The sequence below is a fragment of the Microtus oregoni genome, unplaced genomic scaffold (assembly GCF_018167655.1).
Source record: "Microtus oregoni isolate MIOR12 unplaced genomic scaffold, Mior012 000091F_ref0000469, whole genome shotgun sequence".
Classification (NCBI taxonomy): Eukaryota; Metazoa; Chordata; class Mammalia; order Rodentia; family Cricetidae; genus Microtus; species Microtus oregoni.
The window spans coordinates 3,178,849-3,196,046 of NW_024544600.1; the positions used below are offsets into that span (position 1 = coordinate 3,178,849).

Genomic DNA, 17,198 nt, shown 5'->3' on the forward strand with positions numbered 1-17,198 from the left:
CCCTGCCTCCTGAGTCCTAGGATTAAAGGCGTGTGCCACCATCACCTGGGAGAACATATGTATTTTATTGTATGTAGGTGCTCCTGTGTGTGCATACACATTTACGTGGAGGCCAGAGGTTGGCATACAGTGCCTTCCTATTTCTCTCAGAGTCTGGAGCTCAGATATGATATGGTGAGACTATCTGGCCAGTGAGTTATAGAGAGCCTCCTGTCCCTGCCTGCCCAGAGTTGGGATTACAACCAAGAGCAGCCACACTGGGTTTTTACATAGCCTCTAGGAAACATGAACTTAGTTTTCATGCTTGTGAAACAAGCACTTTCCTGACTGAGCCATTCTTCAAATCTCTGTATTCATTATTTATTATTATTTATTTTGAGACAGGGTCTCATTATGTAAACCGAATTGCCTGGGACTCATTACGTAGACCAGGCTGGCCTCTGCCTTCCAAGCGCTAAACTGAGATTAAAGGTGTACCATCATGTCAAGCGTTAAGCATTTATTTTTAAATAGCTAGTTTTAAGATACCCTAGTCATTAGTTTAACTAGAAATGGAAAAATTCATATTATTTGGGCAAGATACCCTAACACACTGCAGGGCATGTCAAGGTTACAGAGAGCTCTGTGGACAGCAGGGACAGAAATGAAGCAATCTAACCCAGAAGGTTTATGAAGGCACTGTGCAGCGGCCTTTTTCAAGAGGCTAAACTCTGGGTTTGCAGCACACACAGAAAAGAATCTCATAAAAACCCTGCCTTTGCAATAAAGCATGGTTCTCTAAAGACAACAGCTGGAGAGTCAAGAGTCTCGCATTACACACTGGAGAAGAACAAACTTTGATGTGGGGAATAACACCAATCCTTTTTTTAATTTTTTAATTTTTATTTTTCGAGACAGGGTTTCTCTGTAGCTTTGGAGCCTGTCCTGGAAGCTGTCCAGGCTGGTCTCGAACTCACAGAGATACGCCTGCCTCTGCCTCCCAAGTGCTGGGATTAAAGGCGTGTGCCACAACCACCTGGCAACAACAATCCTTTTATCATGCTTCTGTAAATTCACTTCTTCAGGAGAAATGCAATACAGATCTCTGCTCATGGAAATGTTTTGAAAATGTTCATCATGGGCTAGGGATAGCTCAGTTGATAGAGTGTTTGCCTCGCAAGCACGAAGCTCTGGGTTCTATTCCCAGTACTTCATAAAAAAGGGGGGGGTGTGACTGGTGAATGCGGGTGATCCTGGCTCAGGAAGAGACAAGGTCAGGGGTTCTTTGCTTTATAGTGAATTTAACACCAGCCTGGGATACTACATGAGACAGAGTCTCAAGAAAAAAAGAAAGGAGGGGTGAGGGAGAGAGAGAGAAGGGGAGAGGGAGGAAGGCAGTGGGGGAGGGAGGGGGAGACAGAGAGAGCACAAATCCTTGTTAGCATGCTAGTGAAATTCTGTGTTTTGGGGGTGCTTAAATCCACAGCAATCTGTCCCTCAGACAAAGCATGTTGTTCTTCATGAAACCTGGGATGAACATAGAACATGAGACCTGGGAGGAGTGTTGAATGTCATCCTCACTTACCGGCAAATGACTGAGACAAGTTCCCGGCTAAAGTAAACTCTAGAAAGGGCCTAGGGGTCTCCAAACCATCCAGGCTTGCTCTGAGGACTGAAGTATTTGCTAAGCATCTCCTGTGTTATTGAGCTTAGCCTTAAGACGGCGCTGTGGAGCACAATGCAGTCTGGGGTGCAGCTGCAAGTACAAGCTGCATGCAACTGCAGCTCCCTGAGCCTTTCTAGGCCAAATCAGTTTCCCTTGGTCACTCACAGGACAGGGTTGAGCCTGAATTCAAACTCTGACTGGACATCAAGTCCTTCCTCATTCCACACTTCCTGTTCTGTTTCCTGAGGAAAATGCCCCACGCGCCAGACACAGAGGGAGAGAGAGAACCTGAAGACCCTCGGACCAAGGAACCCACTCACAGGCTCTGCAAAGGCGTTGTCCCAGAGGACAGTGGCTGTCGCATTGTTGTCCTGGCTGCCGTGAACAATCACCACCACTGGGAGCGACAAGGTCTGGAAGACAGAGGATTGGGCACATCATTGGTCACTTTTGCCCCATCCTGTTCTGTCTGGTTTCATGATCTGTGCCTTCCTTCAAGTTTCAGTGCTGCACTGAAGCCCTGGAACGGTGCTGGCACAGATGGGGCCCACGTTTCAGAGGCTAAGCTAGTTAATCTAGTCATCTGTCTCTCTAACCCGCCAGCGGACTAACTCTTCCTCCTTGGGAGAAGATCTCACTTTGTACCCTAGGCTAACCTTCAAGTCATATGGGCCAGGTTGGCTTCAACTCACCCGCTATACTGCTGCCGTGCTCAGCTATGATTTCAAACTCTTTTTTTTTTCTTCAGTTTTTCAAGACAGAATTTCTCTGTGTAGCACTGGCTGTCCTGGAACTTGCTCTGTAGACAAGGCTGGCCTGGAACTCACAGAGATCTGTCTGCCTCTGCCACTGTCCAGCTTGATTTTAAACTCTTGATTCTGCCTTAGCCTGGCAAAGGCTAGGATTACAAGTATGTACCACAGTACCTAGCTGGAATTGTAGGTATTTTATAAATGAAGTTTTTAGATATTCTGAATGATGGGACAACTTACTCACAGAGAAAGGGTAAGGAGATATTTCTACACACTTGCAATTCCAGCTCTGGACACTGAGGCAGGACTTTAGGCTCAAGGCAAGCCTAGGCTACCCGGTAAGTTTTAGGCTAGTCTGAGCTACAAAGTAAGACCATATTTCAAACAAACAAACAAACAAAACCCAACCCACTAAATAAGCAAATATAAAACTACAACCACAAAAACTCCAACTCTGATCTTTTCTTAAATTCACACTGAGTGGTTTCCTGTGATCATTTTTCAGGCGTCTTCCTACCTATTAGAGTTTGATATTGTTTGAGCCTAAAGAGAATGAGAACATAATAGCTCTAAGGATAAGGGTCTCTCCATTTCCTACTTATCAACAATAAAAAGGAAGCTACTATGAGGTCATAATTCTTTTGGCATATAAATAGCCTGCAAAGATATGTGGTATATATACTGCACAAACACACATTACACACTACAGATATACTATATACACACATATTGCACATATACACCTCATAAACACTGCATACACATACTGCACACAATCTACACAGTGCATACATAGATACAATCTCACACACTGCACACATGGTACACACACTGTAGACCCACCCTGCAAATATGTGCGCACATTGTGAACATACACCATATGAAAACACAGTGTATTGGACACTCACACACTGTACACATTGTACACTGTACACACACACTGCAATATATTGTGCATATGCTATAAACACTATATACACATGCACAATATACACATGTACATACATTGAATATATACATGGTATATACACATTGCACAATACTGTATACACATTATATAAACATGCACAAGATATATATACACACTGTACACACACTATGTATACTCACATACTATACACATTATATACACACTGCACATACACATCACACACATATGGTCTACATGCTGTACATATATACGCATACTGTGTACACACACTACATACAGTGCATACATACTGCACACACACTCACATACAGGCTGACAGGGAGAGAGGGCTTTACCTTGACTTGAAAGACCAGTTCATTTCCACCGACGCTAAACTGTGAGTCAAACAGGATTGTGAACTTCTCTTCTGTCACCGACTCTGCACCACGGCGATCGGACCTCTTGATTCGTTTTAGGGACTGCAAAGGAGAAGCAGGAGATGAAGAGGCCTAAGACACCGAGGGACAGTCCACTGTGCCTCTCTCAAGTCCTCACCATGTTCCTGAAGTGGGCGCTGAGGGTGCCCGTGGCCTGGTGATACTCCATGACGCAGCAATTGTTCAGGATCTCTCCGCTGTAGTCACTGCAAATCAGATAAAAATAAGCTGCAGATGACATAGGCCCAGAGAGCAAGCTGGAGCTGGGAAAAAAGAGGGCTGCTAGGAGCAGCTGCCAGCAGGAGGAGTGGAGCTCCTGAAACAAGGCACGGAAGTGACTTTCAGCAACAGGTCCCTATCTAATGAAACGACACCATCCATCCATCTATCTAATTATATAGATGATATATATATTAAAACACACATATAAAATTATATATATTTACACACACACGGTACAGAAGAGCAAGAGGGAAAACAGGAATGAGACATTAAGGAGAATTTTTATCTTCCATCTCAAGGACCGAGTAGAACGCCAAGAGGGGACACTGAGGCACACTCACTTGCGGGTGCTCTCGTTCTTGAGCAGGGACTTGGCCTGCTGCTCGCTGATGATGGTCGCCTTCACCTGCGGGGGGTTCATGTGCACATTCAGCTTCCCACCCACCAGCAGGCGCACGGTGGCTGCAAACTTGGTCTGGGTCTTCAGGACCTGAGGAGGTTGCTTCTCGATGATGAAAGTGCTGCAGGGGACACAAGGGACCAGACAGTTGACTGGATGCTGGCTCAGGGGAGATGGTTGGGAGGTCAGCTAGGAGGGGAGGACCTTCCTGTGGGGCCTGCTGGGAGAAGGAAGACAGGCAGAGGAGGAGGGGCCTGGCCTCTGTTTCCCGGAGAACATGGGAGTTTAGAGACAGGTGTGAGGGAGGCTGGACCCCACGGTGCTTCCTGCAGTGTTCCCAACACACACTGGGCCAGGACAATCACAGTAGCAGAGGAACTAGGGCCACAGTGGGTGGGAAAAGGTGGAGGAGCAGGACTGGGGCAGAGCTCTGGGTTTGGGCAGCTCCTGGGTCTCAACATGCCCACCCCCAAGAACTGCCATGTCCCTCTGAGCATGACCAGGAGGCAGCAGTCACCTGGTGACCAGGGCTGAGATGATGTCTGTGATGGTGGCATTGACCTCGGCTAGCATCTCCTCCACGGGGCCTGGGATGGGCAGCTGCTGGCAGAGGTGCTCAGCCCTGCGGATCTGCTGCCGGTTCTGCCAGATGATCTCAGCCAGCTTCTCACACCTGCAAGGAGCCCAGGACCCCTCAGTGACCTCTGCTCCAGCACAGGCCCGGGAGGAGACCACATGACACTGTTCCCCACAACAAAACTCCCCTCATCACACCACTGCCCTGCACAGGCACAGAGGCCCCCACTTGGAACCAGCGAGCTCAAGAGTAGCCCTGTCCATGCCAAGGCACCGCTGTCCCTTGGGGGAGGTGGCACGGGTCTGAGGAGCCAAGTCCATCAGGAGCCCAGACACTGATAAAGTGAGAGCTGTCCCACACAGTGGGAACCTGCTGCTCGGGCCAACACGGACAGAAGGCAGCTGGCACCATTGCCCGAGCCCCTGCCCACCCTGGCCACCTCCCGCCCTCACCAGGACTGCAGCACGTCCAGGCTGCCCTCAGGGGGACCCCCGTTCCCGGCCAGCTGCTGCCGCCGCTTCCACTGGATCAGCTCGTCGTCCAGGATGATGGTCTGTTGCTTCCGCAGCAGCTGCAGGGTTTTCTGGTGCTTTTCAGCCAGCTCCTGCGTGAGGACACAGAGGCCTTCTGGCTCTGGGGAGCAGCCCATAGAGCCTGGCCTAGGACCCAGGGCTTGACCCTGACCTCTCCACCTGCTCCACCTCACGTGTACCCCAGGAAAGAGGAGATCTGTTCTCATCTTGGCTCTGCGCCCTATATGGCGCCCTGAATCTCAGGTGACAGAGCTCCCTCCCAGGGGCAGAAGGATGCAGGATGCACTAACCACACGGTACTGCTGCAGAGTCTGTGCCTCCCGCTGCAGCCAGGCCTCCAGGGACACTTGCTTCTGCTGGAGGGCTGTCTCCCGGCTCATGCGCTCCTGGGGGTTCAGCTGGGCCAGCTGGGCAAACTGAGCTGGAGGAGGGGACAGGACACCCACCACCATCATCTCTTGTGTCTGGTGGGAAGTCTGGAGGATTTTCCATGCTCAGACACCCCATGACAGTAAGTCCATTCCAATTAACCTGGGGAGTCTCATGATGAAGGGGCTCTCTCAGAAGACAGTCTCTAGCCTCTCTGATCAGGGGTCTCTGATATAGCCTCGCCTGGGCTGGAAACAGGTGCTCGATAGGGAAACAAGTCCTTGGTAGTGCCTGCCTCCCGTTCACCACACACAGGGCATCTCACAGGGCGTTGTGTTCGAGTGGCCCCATGGTTTACCAGCTGCATGAACTTAGGCCGATTCTTTTCTCTCCTGTGCCCTCGTCCCCCATCTAGAAAGGAAGAACCCTGACAACAGCTCAAGGGGCTGCTGTGAGACTAATGCTCCCATGCCTTTTTTATGTATGTTGGGGATCGAACCCAGGACTTGGCGAATGCCAGGCATGCCCTCTCCCTACTGAGCTACATCCTCACCTTTCAATAGATATGGACAGATCCCGAGACACAGCAGGGTACAGAGTCACAGAAAGAGCGTCTGTCCAGGGCCGGTTACCACTGCTCGCAACCCTTCCTTTCCCCACTCCATGTCCAGAAAGGACCCCGAGTGCTGGCATTACTGTTTCCTCCTTTGACCCTTGAGCAGCTCAGCATCCTTCCTCGGGTCTTGCTAAGAATTTGTACACACTGACAGGCCTCATTTAAGTTCCTGGTTGGCCTTTGAGAACCATGTCACACTGACCTGGTCCTTGCTCTAGGGACACACAAGCTGGGACGGACAAAAGCAACATTAGACAGCTAGGGCAAGCCCACAACTATAATTTATGCTGACCTCAGGGTACAGAACTAAAAGACGTGGTTCTTTCTCAACGACTACAATCTGGAAAGCCTGGGAGTCAGTAAATAATGTCAGCACAGTGACATGCTGTGGTCCTCACACACGTCCTTAGGAGACACAGGCTATGTGCCTGGCGGCATGGGGACAAAAAGTCTTCTGAGGTTCTTACTTTTCAAAATTGTTCTTGGATTTATTTTATTTTATGTGTATTAATGTTTGGCCTACATGTACGTCCGTGTATCATGTGCATATCTGGTGCCCACAGAGGAACTAGAGTTACAGATGGTTTTGAGACACCAAGTGGATTCTGGGAATCAAACCCTGGTCCTCTGTGAGAGCAGCAGTGCTCTTAACCACATGAGCCATCACTCCCGCCCCCTCTGAGAGTCTGAAACACACATTCAGGCAAGGAGAAGAAAGTGTTAATGTTCCCTATGGGGTCAAGAAGAAGAGACTCCATACCCCTAGGAGAATTCTCAGTTTCTGCTAGCCCCAGAAGAAAGGCTAGGGAACACTGTCCGTAGGGCATATGGGGCACAGGAGGGCCTGAAGAACCTCAGAGAACACTGCACGGTGGGCACCCCAAATGGAGCTCCTTCAGTGTTGGGATGGAGGTCAGGGCCGCACACACGCTAGGCAAACCCTCTATTGCTGAGCTGCACTCTGAGCCCCTAAATGGGGCTCGGCAAGGCTGCATTTATAAAATGCTTACCCCCTCCAATGCATTATGCCCTCTATATACTATTTATTAAACTGTGAATGCCTTCTTCCAAGGAAACACCTTCCACGGCCACCCCAAATTCCTGAGTACAGGAAGCCTGAGTGAGACCTCCCACTCTCCCTGTCAGGGGCCGTGTGCTCTCTCTCCCTCCTCAAACCTCACCCTTCCAGTTCTTCCGTGTGAATGGCCCCATTTCACTCAGACACAGGCAAGGCTCAGGATGGAATCAGGTTCTCTTCTGCTTCCTCAGAGCGTGCTCCTAGACCTCCCTCCCATCCCCAGAGCATCGTGGACTGTGATGCAGGCCTCACCTTGGATCCGCAGACTCTCCTGATACTGGATGATGAAGTACTCTTGGGTCTGCTGCAGCTTCTTCAGCTCGTTCTCCGTGTCCTGTGTGATGAGGCGCAGCTCCTCAAACGTCTGGTTGATCTGAAGGTGCTTCTGGGACATGGCGTCAGCAAGACTTCCAGCTGGAGAGCTCCCCTAGGGAAAGATGGGGAGATTTAGGGTGTAAGGGAGTCTTCGGTCTTAATCCTTAGGTGAGGTTAAGACTGCCAAAATTAAATCTGAGGTCAGAAGAAATCACAAATGCCATGTGTGAGAGCTGGGGTCGAATGGAAAGTGTGGGGAGACAGGCGACCTGCAAGATACCTTCATGGTAAAAACATGCTTCAGCTTTGGCCTCCACTGGAGTATACATACATACATCCCACACAGGATGCTCCTGACTCCTTGAGAGACTGAAACTCCATACGTCACCCGGGTCTTCTTACTGGCGATTGTGACCCCTAATTCCTTATTCATTCACTGACTCAATGCCATGACTGTGGCTAAGATGGAAACACATGATCTGTGTCTATTTCAGGACCTGCTGGCGATGCGGTCATTTGCTTCCACTGTGCATGAAGCCACACTTCTCAAAGGTACCCTGAAGCCCCTCAGATGAAGTTATGGGGGAGGCGCTCACAAGGCCTCTGTGGATCTAGCTGTGGAAGTGACTAGGGATGACCCACCCCTTCAGCCGTTGGCCCAGAGGGAGTGGAGAAATTTCTCCTAAGGAACTGCACCTGAATGTGAGCATGCTTCAACACAAAAATGATTTCCTTGGGGTTAAATTATTTTGCACCAGATTCACCCTGAGTTATGGCTGTATTCTTACTGAATTACAGATCTAAGATCAGCTCCCTAAAGAGACACGAGTGCACCCTGGGTCAACTCGACTAAGTGGGGTCCAAAAGGGAACGGAACAGAAAGGGCTCCCCAGCCCCCACACCTATGGGAACTCACATTGTTGGCTTCTCGAACCAGTCTCTGTTCGTTGTACAGAATGTGCCGGATACAGCGAACCAGCTCCATGGGGCAGCGGTCGTACGTGTTCTGAAAGAAGACAACAGCAGACATCACTTTGTTCCACTCTGTGCTATGAGTTAACCCGACTCAGGACAGGGAGCACTCATGACGGAGATGTGGTGACACTGGAGCCATGGCAGTTGCTGTTCCTCCCATATGGGCAGGAATGAGAAAAAGGCATCATGGAAAATGCAATTACAGAGAAAAGGTAAGCCTGTTTTTTATGTTCCGAATCTTAATGCCTAAAGCACTACAGCGATGTTCTTGGAAATGGGCAAGTTTTTAAAAGGCTGCAGCAGACAAGAGACAGGACACTGAAACTTCCTGTCAGTTATAATCAGAATTGCTATCACAGTGAGGGGAAGATGGGTTGCTTCAAGTTTAAGACTAGCATGAACTACAATGGGTGATCCTGTCTCAAAAACAAGTCACAACCAAACCAAACAAAACCTTAAATAGATGTGACAACTAGGTATAATATGTGATCTTGGATGGGGTCCTGGACGGCAGAGTGGAAAATACCCTAAAGGACACTTCTGAGCCAGCTGACAAAATGGACACAGAGTCAGAATATTAAGTCAAAGTATATGAGAATGGTAAACACACTAAAGCTGCATGGTGACCGTGTAAGGGAAGGTTCATGTTCTTAGAACACACACACTGAAATGCTCAGGGCAGGGGTCATAATGCATGTAATTTACTGTCAACTAAAAATAGTGTGTGTGTGTGTGTGTGTGTGTGTGTGTGTGTGTGTGTTGTGAGAGAGAGAGAAAGAGAGAGAGAGAGGGGGAAAGGGAGGGAGGGAGGGAAGTGAAGAGAGACAGGGACGTGAGAGAGAGATGGTTAATGCAAATGCTGACAACATGTGCATCTGAGCTCATCTATGCAGAGGGCTCTTTGTACGACTGCTGCAACTTTTTGTATATTCAAAATTATTTTTAAAAAAAAAGTTAAAGGAGGGAGTAAACTCATGGCTGGGAGTGGCACACACCTGGAACCCACACTGGGGCTGGAGCCGGGACTGATGCAGGAAGATTCCAGTTGGTGGCCAACTTGAGCTAAATAGTGAGGCTTTTTTTTTTTAAAATAAAGATTTTATTTTCTGTTTTATTTATGTGTATCTGTATGTCACATGTTGGTGGGTGCATGACCTTCTAAAGCCATCAAAAGAGGGTATCTAAGCCCATGGAGCTGGAGTTACAGGTAACTGTGAGTCCCCTGATGTGGGTGCTGAGAACTGAACTTAGGTCTTCTGGAACAGCAGTGTGCTGGCTGGTTCTGTGACAACTTGACACTAGTTAGAGTCATCAAAGAGGAGTGAGCCTCAATTTAGAAAATGCCTCCATAGGCCTGGGTTGGAGGCAAGTTTGTAGGGCATTTTCTTAATTAGTTATTGATGTGGGAGGACCCAGCCCATTGTGGGTGGGGCCATCCCTAGGCTGGGGCTCCTGGGAGCTATAAGAAAGCAGGCTGAGCAGCCATGATGAGCAAGTCAGTAAGCAGCATTCTGCCATGGCCTCTGCATCAGCTCCCCTCCAGGTTCCCGCCTTGTTTGAATCCCTGTCCAGACTTCCTCCAATGATGAACACTGATGTGGAAGTGTAAGCCAAAGAAACCCTTTCCTCCCCAAACTGCTTTTGTTCACCGTGTTTCATCACAGCGATAATAACCCTATGACAGGCAGGAAGTGCTCTTAACCACAGAACCAACTCTCCAGCCTCACAGTGAGACTCCTTTCTCAGAAGGTAACGCCATGACCACAAAACCAATCAGAACCGTAAGCAGGGAACACATAATTGTATGGTGCTGGGTTGGATATCAGAACATACATGTCTACAGAAGATTAAAGGAAGGGAGAAGTCCTCAAAGGGACAGGGCCCAAGTGTTGTCGGCATTTGCACCCACCTGGAGCTGCGTGGCATAGTGCCCCAGCTTGATCTTCAGCAAAAACCCATCTTCCCCCACCTGGTGTTCTGCCTTCTTCTGCAGCTCCTGCACCAGGCCCTCCAGGAGCTGGGTGGCCTTAATGTTCTCCTGTGGATTATCAAGATCTATTGAGTCCCTAGGGGAAAAAAATTACACAATCTGTATACATACATGCACAGGAGCCTGCACACATGCAGTCTCTACATACTATATTTGTTTTCTGGGGCTTCTTCTTCTTCTTTTTTTTTCTTTTGGGCCAGGGACTCAAAAGTGTCCTGCCTCAACCTCCCGAGTTCTGGAACTATAGGAGTGAGCCTGAAACATGATTTCTTCCTACTGTTCAGCTGTGTTAAGAAACATGCCAGGACACATTAGCTACATGTCTACATTGCTCTACTCTGACGACCTCCCTTTAATAAACAAATAAAAAAACAACAGTCCCCTATCTCCTTCCCTTCATTCTGGCATTAACCCACTTGCCTCCTAGGAACGAAGGGGAAAGGTTTCTTTCTGCACTCTGAAGGGAATAAAGGGTCTGTTAACTTCTGGTTTATAGTTCCAGCTCCAGGGTGTTAGGGGCACAAGGTCACGGTCTGCGTGTCCTTTCCAGCCTCAGCTGGTTCCAGGCTCCTAATTACCACCCTCTGTAAGGGACTCTGGAGAGGAGGCATCAAGGCAAAAGGTGCCTACAAGCATTCGCACCCATGAGAAATATCTGTCATCGCAGCGCACGTGGGGCTCGGAAGCAATGCTAGCGCGTCCAGCGAAGGTGAGAAGCCAGTCCAGCGCCTGGCTATTCAACTAGTGACAAGGGCTGGGCTCACTTCCTCCTTGTCTGGTTTTTTTTTTTCCTTTTAAAATTTTTGTCTACAAGTTAGGCAACAATTGCTACTGGGCAATACTCAAGTGACTTAGCACCTGAGAAACCAAACAGCTGTCACGTTGAAACAGTATCTAATTACTGCTGACCAGGTCCAGAGCCAGGGAAGAGGGCCAGTGGCAGCTAAAAGACGGCCACCCGCAAATCCCTGCAGTTAATGAGTGGCTGATGGCAGACAGAGCTGTGCACGGGTGCACAGGAGCCTGAGACAGTGTCAGCAGAGACCACCCGTCTGGAGAGGCAGTGACAAAAGCCGATTTTAGATATGTATGCTCTATGTGTTGAATAAGATAGGTAGTAAATGAAAGTCTAGAAGGATTGAAGGGACAGTCTTACACTTCTGTTTGGACTGGAAGCCTAGGGTCCAGTCTCTGAGCAGAATTCAGTAGTCTGGCCCTCAATTTGAACTCAACTGTGACCTATAACCTATGACCTATGACAAGACTTCACGACAGCTTCAATACGCAAAGGTAGAAACTCTTCATTGATATCTTTCTTTTATTTTTTGGTATTTCTTTCTTTCTTTCTTTTTTTCTTTCTTTCTTTCTTTTTTTTTTTCGAGACAGGGTTTCTCTGTGGCTTTGGAGCCTGTTCTGGAACTAGCTCTGTAGACCAGGTTGGCTGGGAACTCACAGAGATCCACCTGCCTCTGCCTCCCGAGTGCTGGGATTAAGGTATGTGCCACCACCGCCTGGAACATATCTTCATTTTCTTATGAAAAACAAAAACTATCTAAAGTCCAGGTTTTCCTTAACAACAACACAAACCTTTCAAAGCTTCCTCAGTAAGAGGACTACCCAGGAGGTCTGCTAGAGGGAAGCGATTTGCCTAGGACTGCTGGGACTCTCTGGGCTTGACCTCTGCCTCAGCCTCCTGAGTGGCTGGGATTACAGACATGCACTACTGTACTCAAATAAATGAAAGCTTTGTTTTGTTTTCTTGTCATGTTGGGTCAGGTCCTGGTGTTTGTTGGACAAATGCTCTACCACTGTCCTACATCCCATCTCCAGGGTCTAAATGAGATATTAAAGGAACAGAAATTTCCTATTAATGTTTTCTTAAATCCCCCAAATCATTACAACAGAAAAGAAGAGGAAAAACACGAACCTATTTGTGTTTGCTGTTCTCATATTTAGTCAGGTTTTCCCTCTTAATTACATGAAGCTGGGATTTTTTTTTTAATTGCCTAGAAAACTGCTTTCCTTCAGCACGCTTGTTTCTGAACGGAACCCTGCTAACAAGCTGTTGCAATTACTCTAAGGCAACATCACCGGTGGGTATGGACAACTTTCTCCCAACAGCACTAGGACTGGTCTCTTCTAGGAGCTGTCAAAGAGGAGCACACCCTGGTGAAAGCCCAGCTAGCCTGATGAACACGTCAGACTGACTGACAGCCTGGGGCCAACCAGCAAGCTCCCTGCCCTGAGCGCTGCCAGGCGCAGCTGGCTGCTAGTGTTCAATGTTGTCAGTGAGGGTACTGCAGGGCAGAGGGGCAGCTCGGTGGTAGACGGGCCGTCTTGTGTGCGGGAAGCTTTGCCTCAGGACTGCAAAGTAAGACGCCTTGCCGTTGAATGTGTTAAACCAAGCTAACAAGTTTAAAACTCAAGTACGCAGTGCATGATTTGAGAAGTAAAGATAAAAATGTGGGCTAAGTCAACACTGAAATGTAATCATTGTTTGTATTTTTTTTTAAACTGTGTGTGTGACAACATGCATGCCACAGAATAGCAAGGGGGTCAGGGGACAACTTTCAGGGCTCAGTTTTCTTCTCCAGAGGGTTCTAAGGATGAAATTCAGGACAGCAGGCTTGATGGCAAGTTCCTGTACTCACTGAGTCATCTTGCCCCATTGCTAATATTTTAGAATATTTTGTCTGTATATGTACATATAAATTAAAAGCATGAATGTTTCAAGCCAGGTATAGTGGCACATGCCTTTAATAATCCCAGAATTCAGGAGGCAGAGGCAGGCGGATCGCTGTGAGTTCGCATCAGAGCCTGGTCTACATAGTAAGTTCAGGACAGCCAGAGCTACATAGTGAGACCCTGTCTCAGAAAACCAAAAAACAAAGTGCCACGAATGGTTTTTTTTTATAAATATTTATTTATTTATTTATTATGTATACAATATTCTGTCTGTGTGTATGCCTGCAGGCCAGAAGAGGGCTCCAGACCTCATTACAGATGGTTGTGAGCCACCATGTGGTTGCTGGGAATTGAACTCAGGACCTTTGGAAGAGCAGGCAATGCTCTTAACCTCTGAGCCATCTCTCCAGCCCCCACGAATGTTTTGATTGTTAGTTAATATATTAAATGTTTGGTTTATGAGATATAAATTTTAGCGTGTGGGAAGCCAGGGTGGGCTGATCTTGAGTCTAAAATTAGTTGGGTCTATATAATGAATGCAGGCTACCCAGAACTACACAGTGAAAACTTACCTTGGGGGGAAAAAAGTTGGCATGGTGCATGTCTTTTGTTCCAGCACTTGGAAGGCAGAGGCAGGTGAGAGTTCCAGGTCAGCCTGGACTACATAATGAGTTCCAAAACAGCCGGGTTTCTTAGAGAAACATTATCTAAACGTACCTCCCCCTCCAAAAAAAAAAAAAAAAAAAAAAAAAAAAAAAAAAAAAAAGTTCAGGGGCTGGAGAGATGGTTGTATGGCTGTATGACTGTGTGCTTAAGAGGGCTTCTTGTTTTTCCAGCAGACCTGAGATCAGACTCCAGAACTCACACTGGGGGGCTCACAATCACCTGTAAGCCCTCTTCATGTATCTGCCCTCAAGTGTACATATACCCACATACAGACACATGAATATACACAGAATTAAAACACAACCGAGATTAAAATTCAAGAGGTATTTTATCTCCCTAAACCTAAGAGAAGGCTAAACACCTTTCCTTGAGTTACATAAACAGTTTTCAAACCATTTTTCTGGGAGACGGGTCCAAGGACTGAACCCAGAGTCTCATGCATGCTCGCCACCACTGAGCTACATATGCAGCCCAACACACACAGATAGGGACAGGGTCTCACTCTGCTATTCAGGCTTGCCTGAAACTTGCAATCCCTCTGTCCTAGTCTTCAAGGTGTTAGGATCACGGGGTTACAGGTGTGGACCACTAAGCCCGGGTTACACATATAACCGGTCAGTTATAACATTTTTCTAATCAAAGTTCAGTATCCTTGTGCTTGAAACGTGATGTAGAAACGCTGTTCACCTACCAGGCTTGACTTTCAATCCACTGGGATAAATAGTGCCGCACCTCGATGGGGAAATGCTGGCCATACAGGGCCTGCATCTGATGGAGGGCGTCGCCCTGGAGCTGCTGAGCTTGTATCCACATCGCCATGGTTCACCACCTGTTAAACAAAGACCTTGATTTGTTTGTTTGTTTCTAGTCCCCCCCAAATTTAAAGCCAATGGAGTAAATATGTACAGGGTTCTTTCTCCCTTTAAAACTGTCTTCTGAGCCGGGCGGTGGTGGCGCACGCCTTTAATCCCAGCACTCGGGAGGTAGAGGCAGGCAGATCTCTGGGAGTTCGAGGCCAGCCTGGTCTACAAGAGCTAGTTCCGGGACGGGCGCCAAAGCTCCAGAGAAACCCTGTCTCGAAAAACCAAAAAAAAAAAAAAAAAAACCTGTCTTCTGCACCACTGTCTGGGACATGCGTGGGTGCGCACGTGCCAGGGAGAATGTGCAGAGGTCAGAGGACAACTTCATGGAGACGGTTCTCTCCTTGCATCTTTGTGTGGGTTCTGGGGATCAAACCTGGATTGCCAGGTTGCTCAGCAATTGCCTTTTCCCACTAAACCATCGTCTCACCTGCCCAGAACGATATTCTCTAACTGACTTTGAGCTTTATACTGTTGTAAAAATGCAGCTACTCACTCAGCGCGGCCATGGGAAGGGGCCCTAGATGGGTCTATGAAACGTTGACTTCTGTGGAGCAAAAGACAACACGGTAAAACCAGCTTTAGGCACGGCGGGGCCAACAGCTTTGATATCCTAGTCCCGGTCTTTACTTTTGTTGGAAACTGCCACGGGTGCTAGGGAGGGTTCCCACAGTTGTCATGAATGATTAGCAGAGTGATCAGAAACGGGGCTTACGATTTGGGCTTTATGAGATGGAAGAACAGGCTACCACGTGCAAAGGAGCTGGAAGAGAGGGGGAAATATGGACAGCAGACTGAGGCTGAGTGTTATCTCAGTCAGTTCTGCAGCCATGCCCCTCAGAGCAGAGGCTTATCTTGCCAAGCTCCCTAACGTTCACCCTTGGAGTTATTGCTATGGGACTTGTAGAACAATGTTCTGTTAAATTACAGCATGTACAGTCCAACTAAGAGTAGTAAGAATGGACTGTTGTAGTCTACTGGCGAGGAGTGGGTAGGCTTTAGGTGGGGTTTGTCGTTACTTTTGCAGTGGAGATTGAAGCTCAGACCTTGACCACGTCAGGCAAGTGCTCCACAGTTGATCTACGGCCCAGCCCTCTTTGTACTTTATTTGGAGACAGTGTCTCACTCCACTGTCTACGCTGACTATGTACTCACTCTGTAGTCGGGGTAGGACTTAAACTTGACAGCTTCCTTTTTTATTTTTGATTATATGAGATGGGGTTTCTCTGTGTAACAGCCCTGGCTGTCCTGGATTATAGACCAGGCTGGTTTCTCTGTGTAACAGCCCTGGCTGTCCTGGATTATAGACCAGGCTGGTTTCTCTGTGTAACAGCCCTGGCTGTCCTGGATTATAGACCAGGCTGGCCTCGAACTCAAGTTTCACCTGCCACTAGTTTCAGCAATAGTAAGTTTTTGTTTTAAACTGGTTCTTGTGGTGGCGCATGTGTATAATCCTGGAATTTAGGTGGTGAAGGCAGGAGGATCAAGAGTTCAAGGCCAACTTGGGCTTCCTGAGACTGTTTTAAAGAAACAACACCAAAACCAGAACAAATATCACCAATGAAAACAAGTTTCAGGAAATGGATTTATGAAACTACTAAAACCCTTTTCAGACAGACCGACGGACTGAACACACTTGGCAGAGACCTTCTGGGATTCCCCTGACTGAAGAAGCTACGTTATATGAAGAAAACATGAAAACCAGATCTTCTTCTAATGCTGCTTTCGGTAATGTGGGACCAGGCTTCTTGAATCCCACCTAAAAACGGTTTAGCTACTGATTTTCACAACTCTCCTCAGGACTGCGTTACAACCATGGCCCAGGGCTCTGGACCTGGGTTTTGTTGACTACCAGAGTGCACACGTGTGCCAGGAAACAAGGATCCCTCTCTGAGATCAGTGGCGGTCTGGTCAAGTAACACTGAGCTATTTATGGGACAAGTCAGTCAGCCAGCAATGAGGAGTGGGGTGGGTGCCGGTTACCTATTTTAGAGTGTGCTGCTATAGAACACTTGAACGACACATGGTTTAATTTGGGGCTTTCGGGCTTTAGTGCTGGGACAATGGTGAGATTTCCCAAGACAACAGATTTCAGTGGGTGTGAGTTTACCAGAAGAAAACTGGGACAGAAGAGCAATTCTACTTCCTTGTCAAACATCTGGATGACA

General features: G+C 47.9%; 1 protein-coding gene across 3 annotated transcripts in view; it reads right to left on the minus strand.

Moving 5' to 3' along the window:
- Window positions 1-17,198, minus strand: part of Stat5b (signal transducer and activator of transcription 5B) — a 69,921-nt gene that overhangs the window by 13,606 nt on the left and 39,117 nt on the right. For 2 of the 3 annotated variants that reach the window (XM_041643816.1, XM_041643817.1), the window contains exons 2-12: window positions 14,862-14,999; window positions 10,739-10,895; window positions 8,771-8,860; window positions 7,792-7,966; window positions 5,767-5,897; window positions 5,396-5,547; window positions 4,884-5,039; window positions 4,308-4,487; window positions 3,863-3,950; window positions 3,664-3,786; window positions 1,966-2,058 (exon numbers count right to left, since the gene is read on the minus strand). In XM_041643816.1, coding sequence (XP_041499750.1) covers window positions 1,966-2,058; window positions 3,664-3,786; window positions 3,863-3,950; window positions 4,308-4,487; window positions 4,884-5,039; window positions 5,396-5,547; window positions 5,767-5,897; window positions 7,792-7,966; window positions 8,771-8,860; window positions 10,739-10,895; window positions 14,862-14,989 — 1,473 coding nt within the window. In that variant the 5' untranslated portion in view covers window positions 14,990-14,999. Of the gene's footprint in view, window positions 1-1,965; window positions 2,059-3,663; window positions 3,787-3,862; window positions 3,951-4,307; window positions 4,488-4,883; window positions 5,040-5,395; window positions 5,548-5,766; window positions 5,898-7,791; window positions 7,967-8,770; window positions 8,861-10,738; window positions 10,896-14,861; window positions 15,000-17,198 lie in introns of those variants that run through there. The other variant, XM_041643818.1, reaches the window with a different exon arrangement.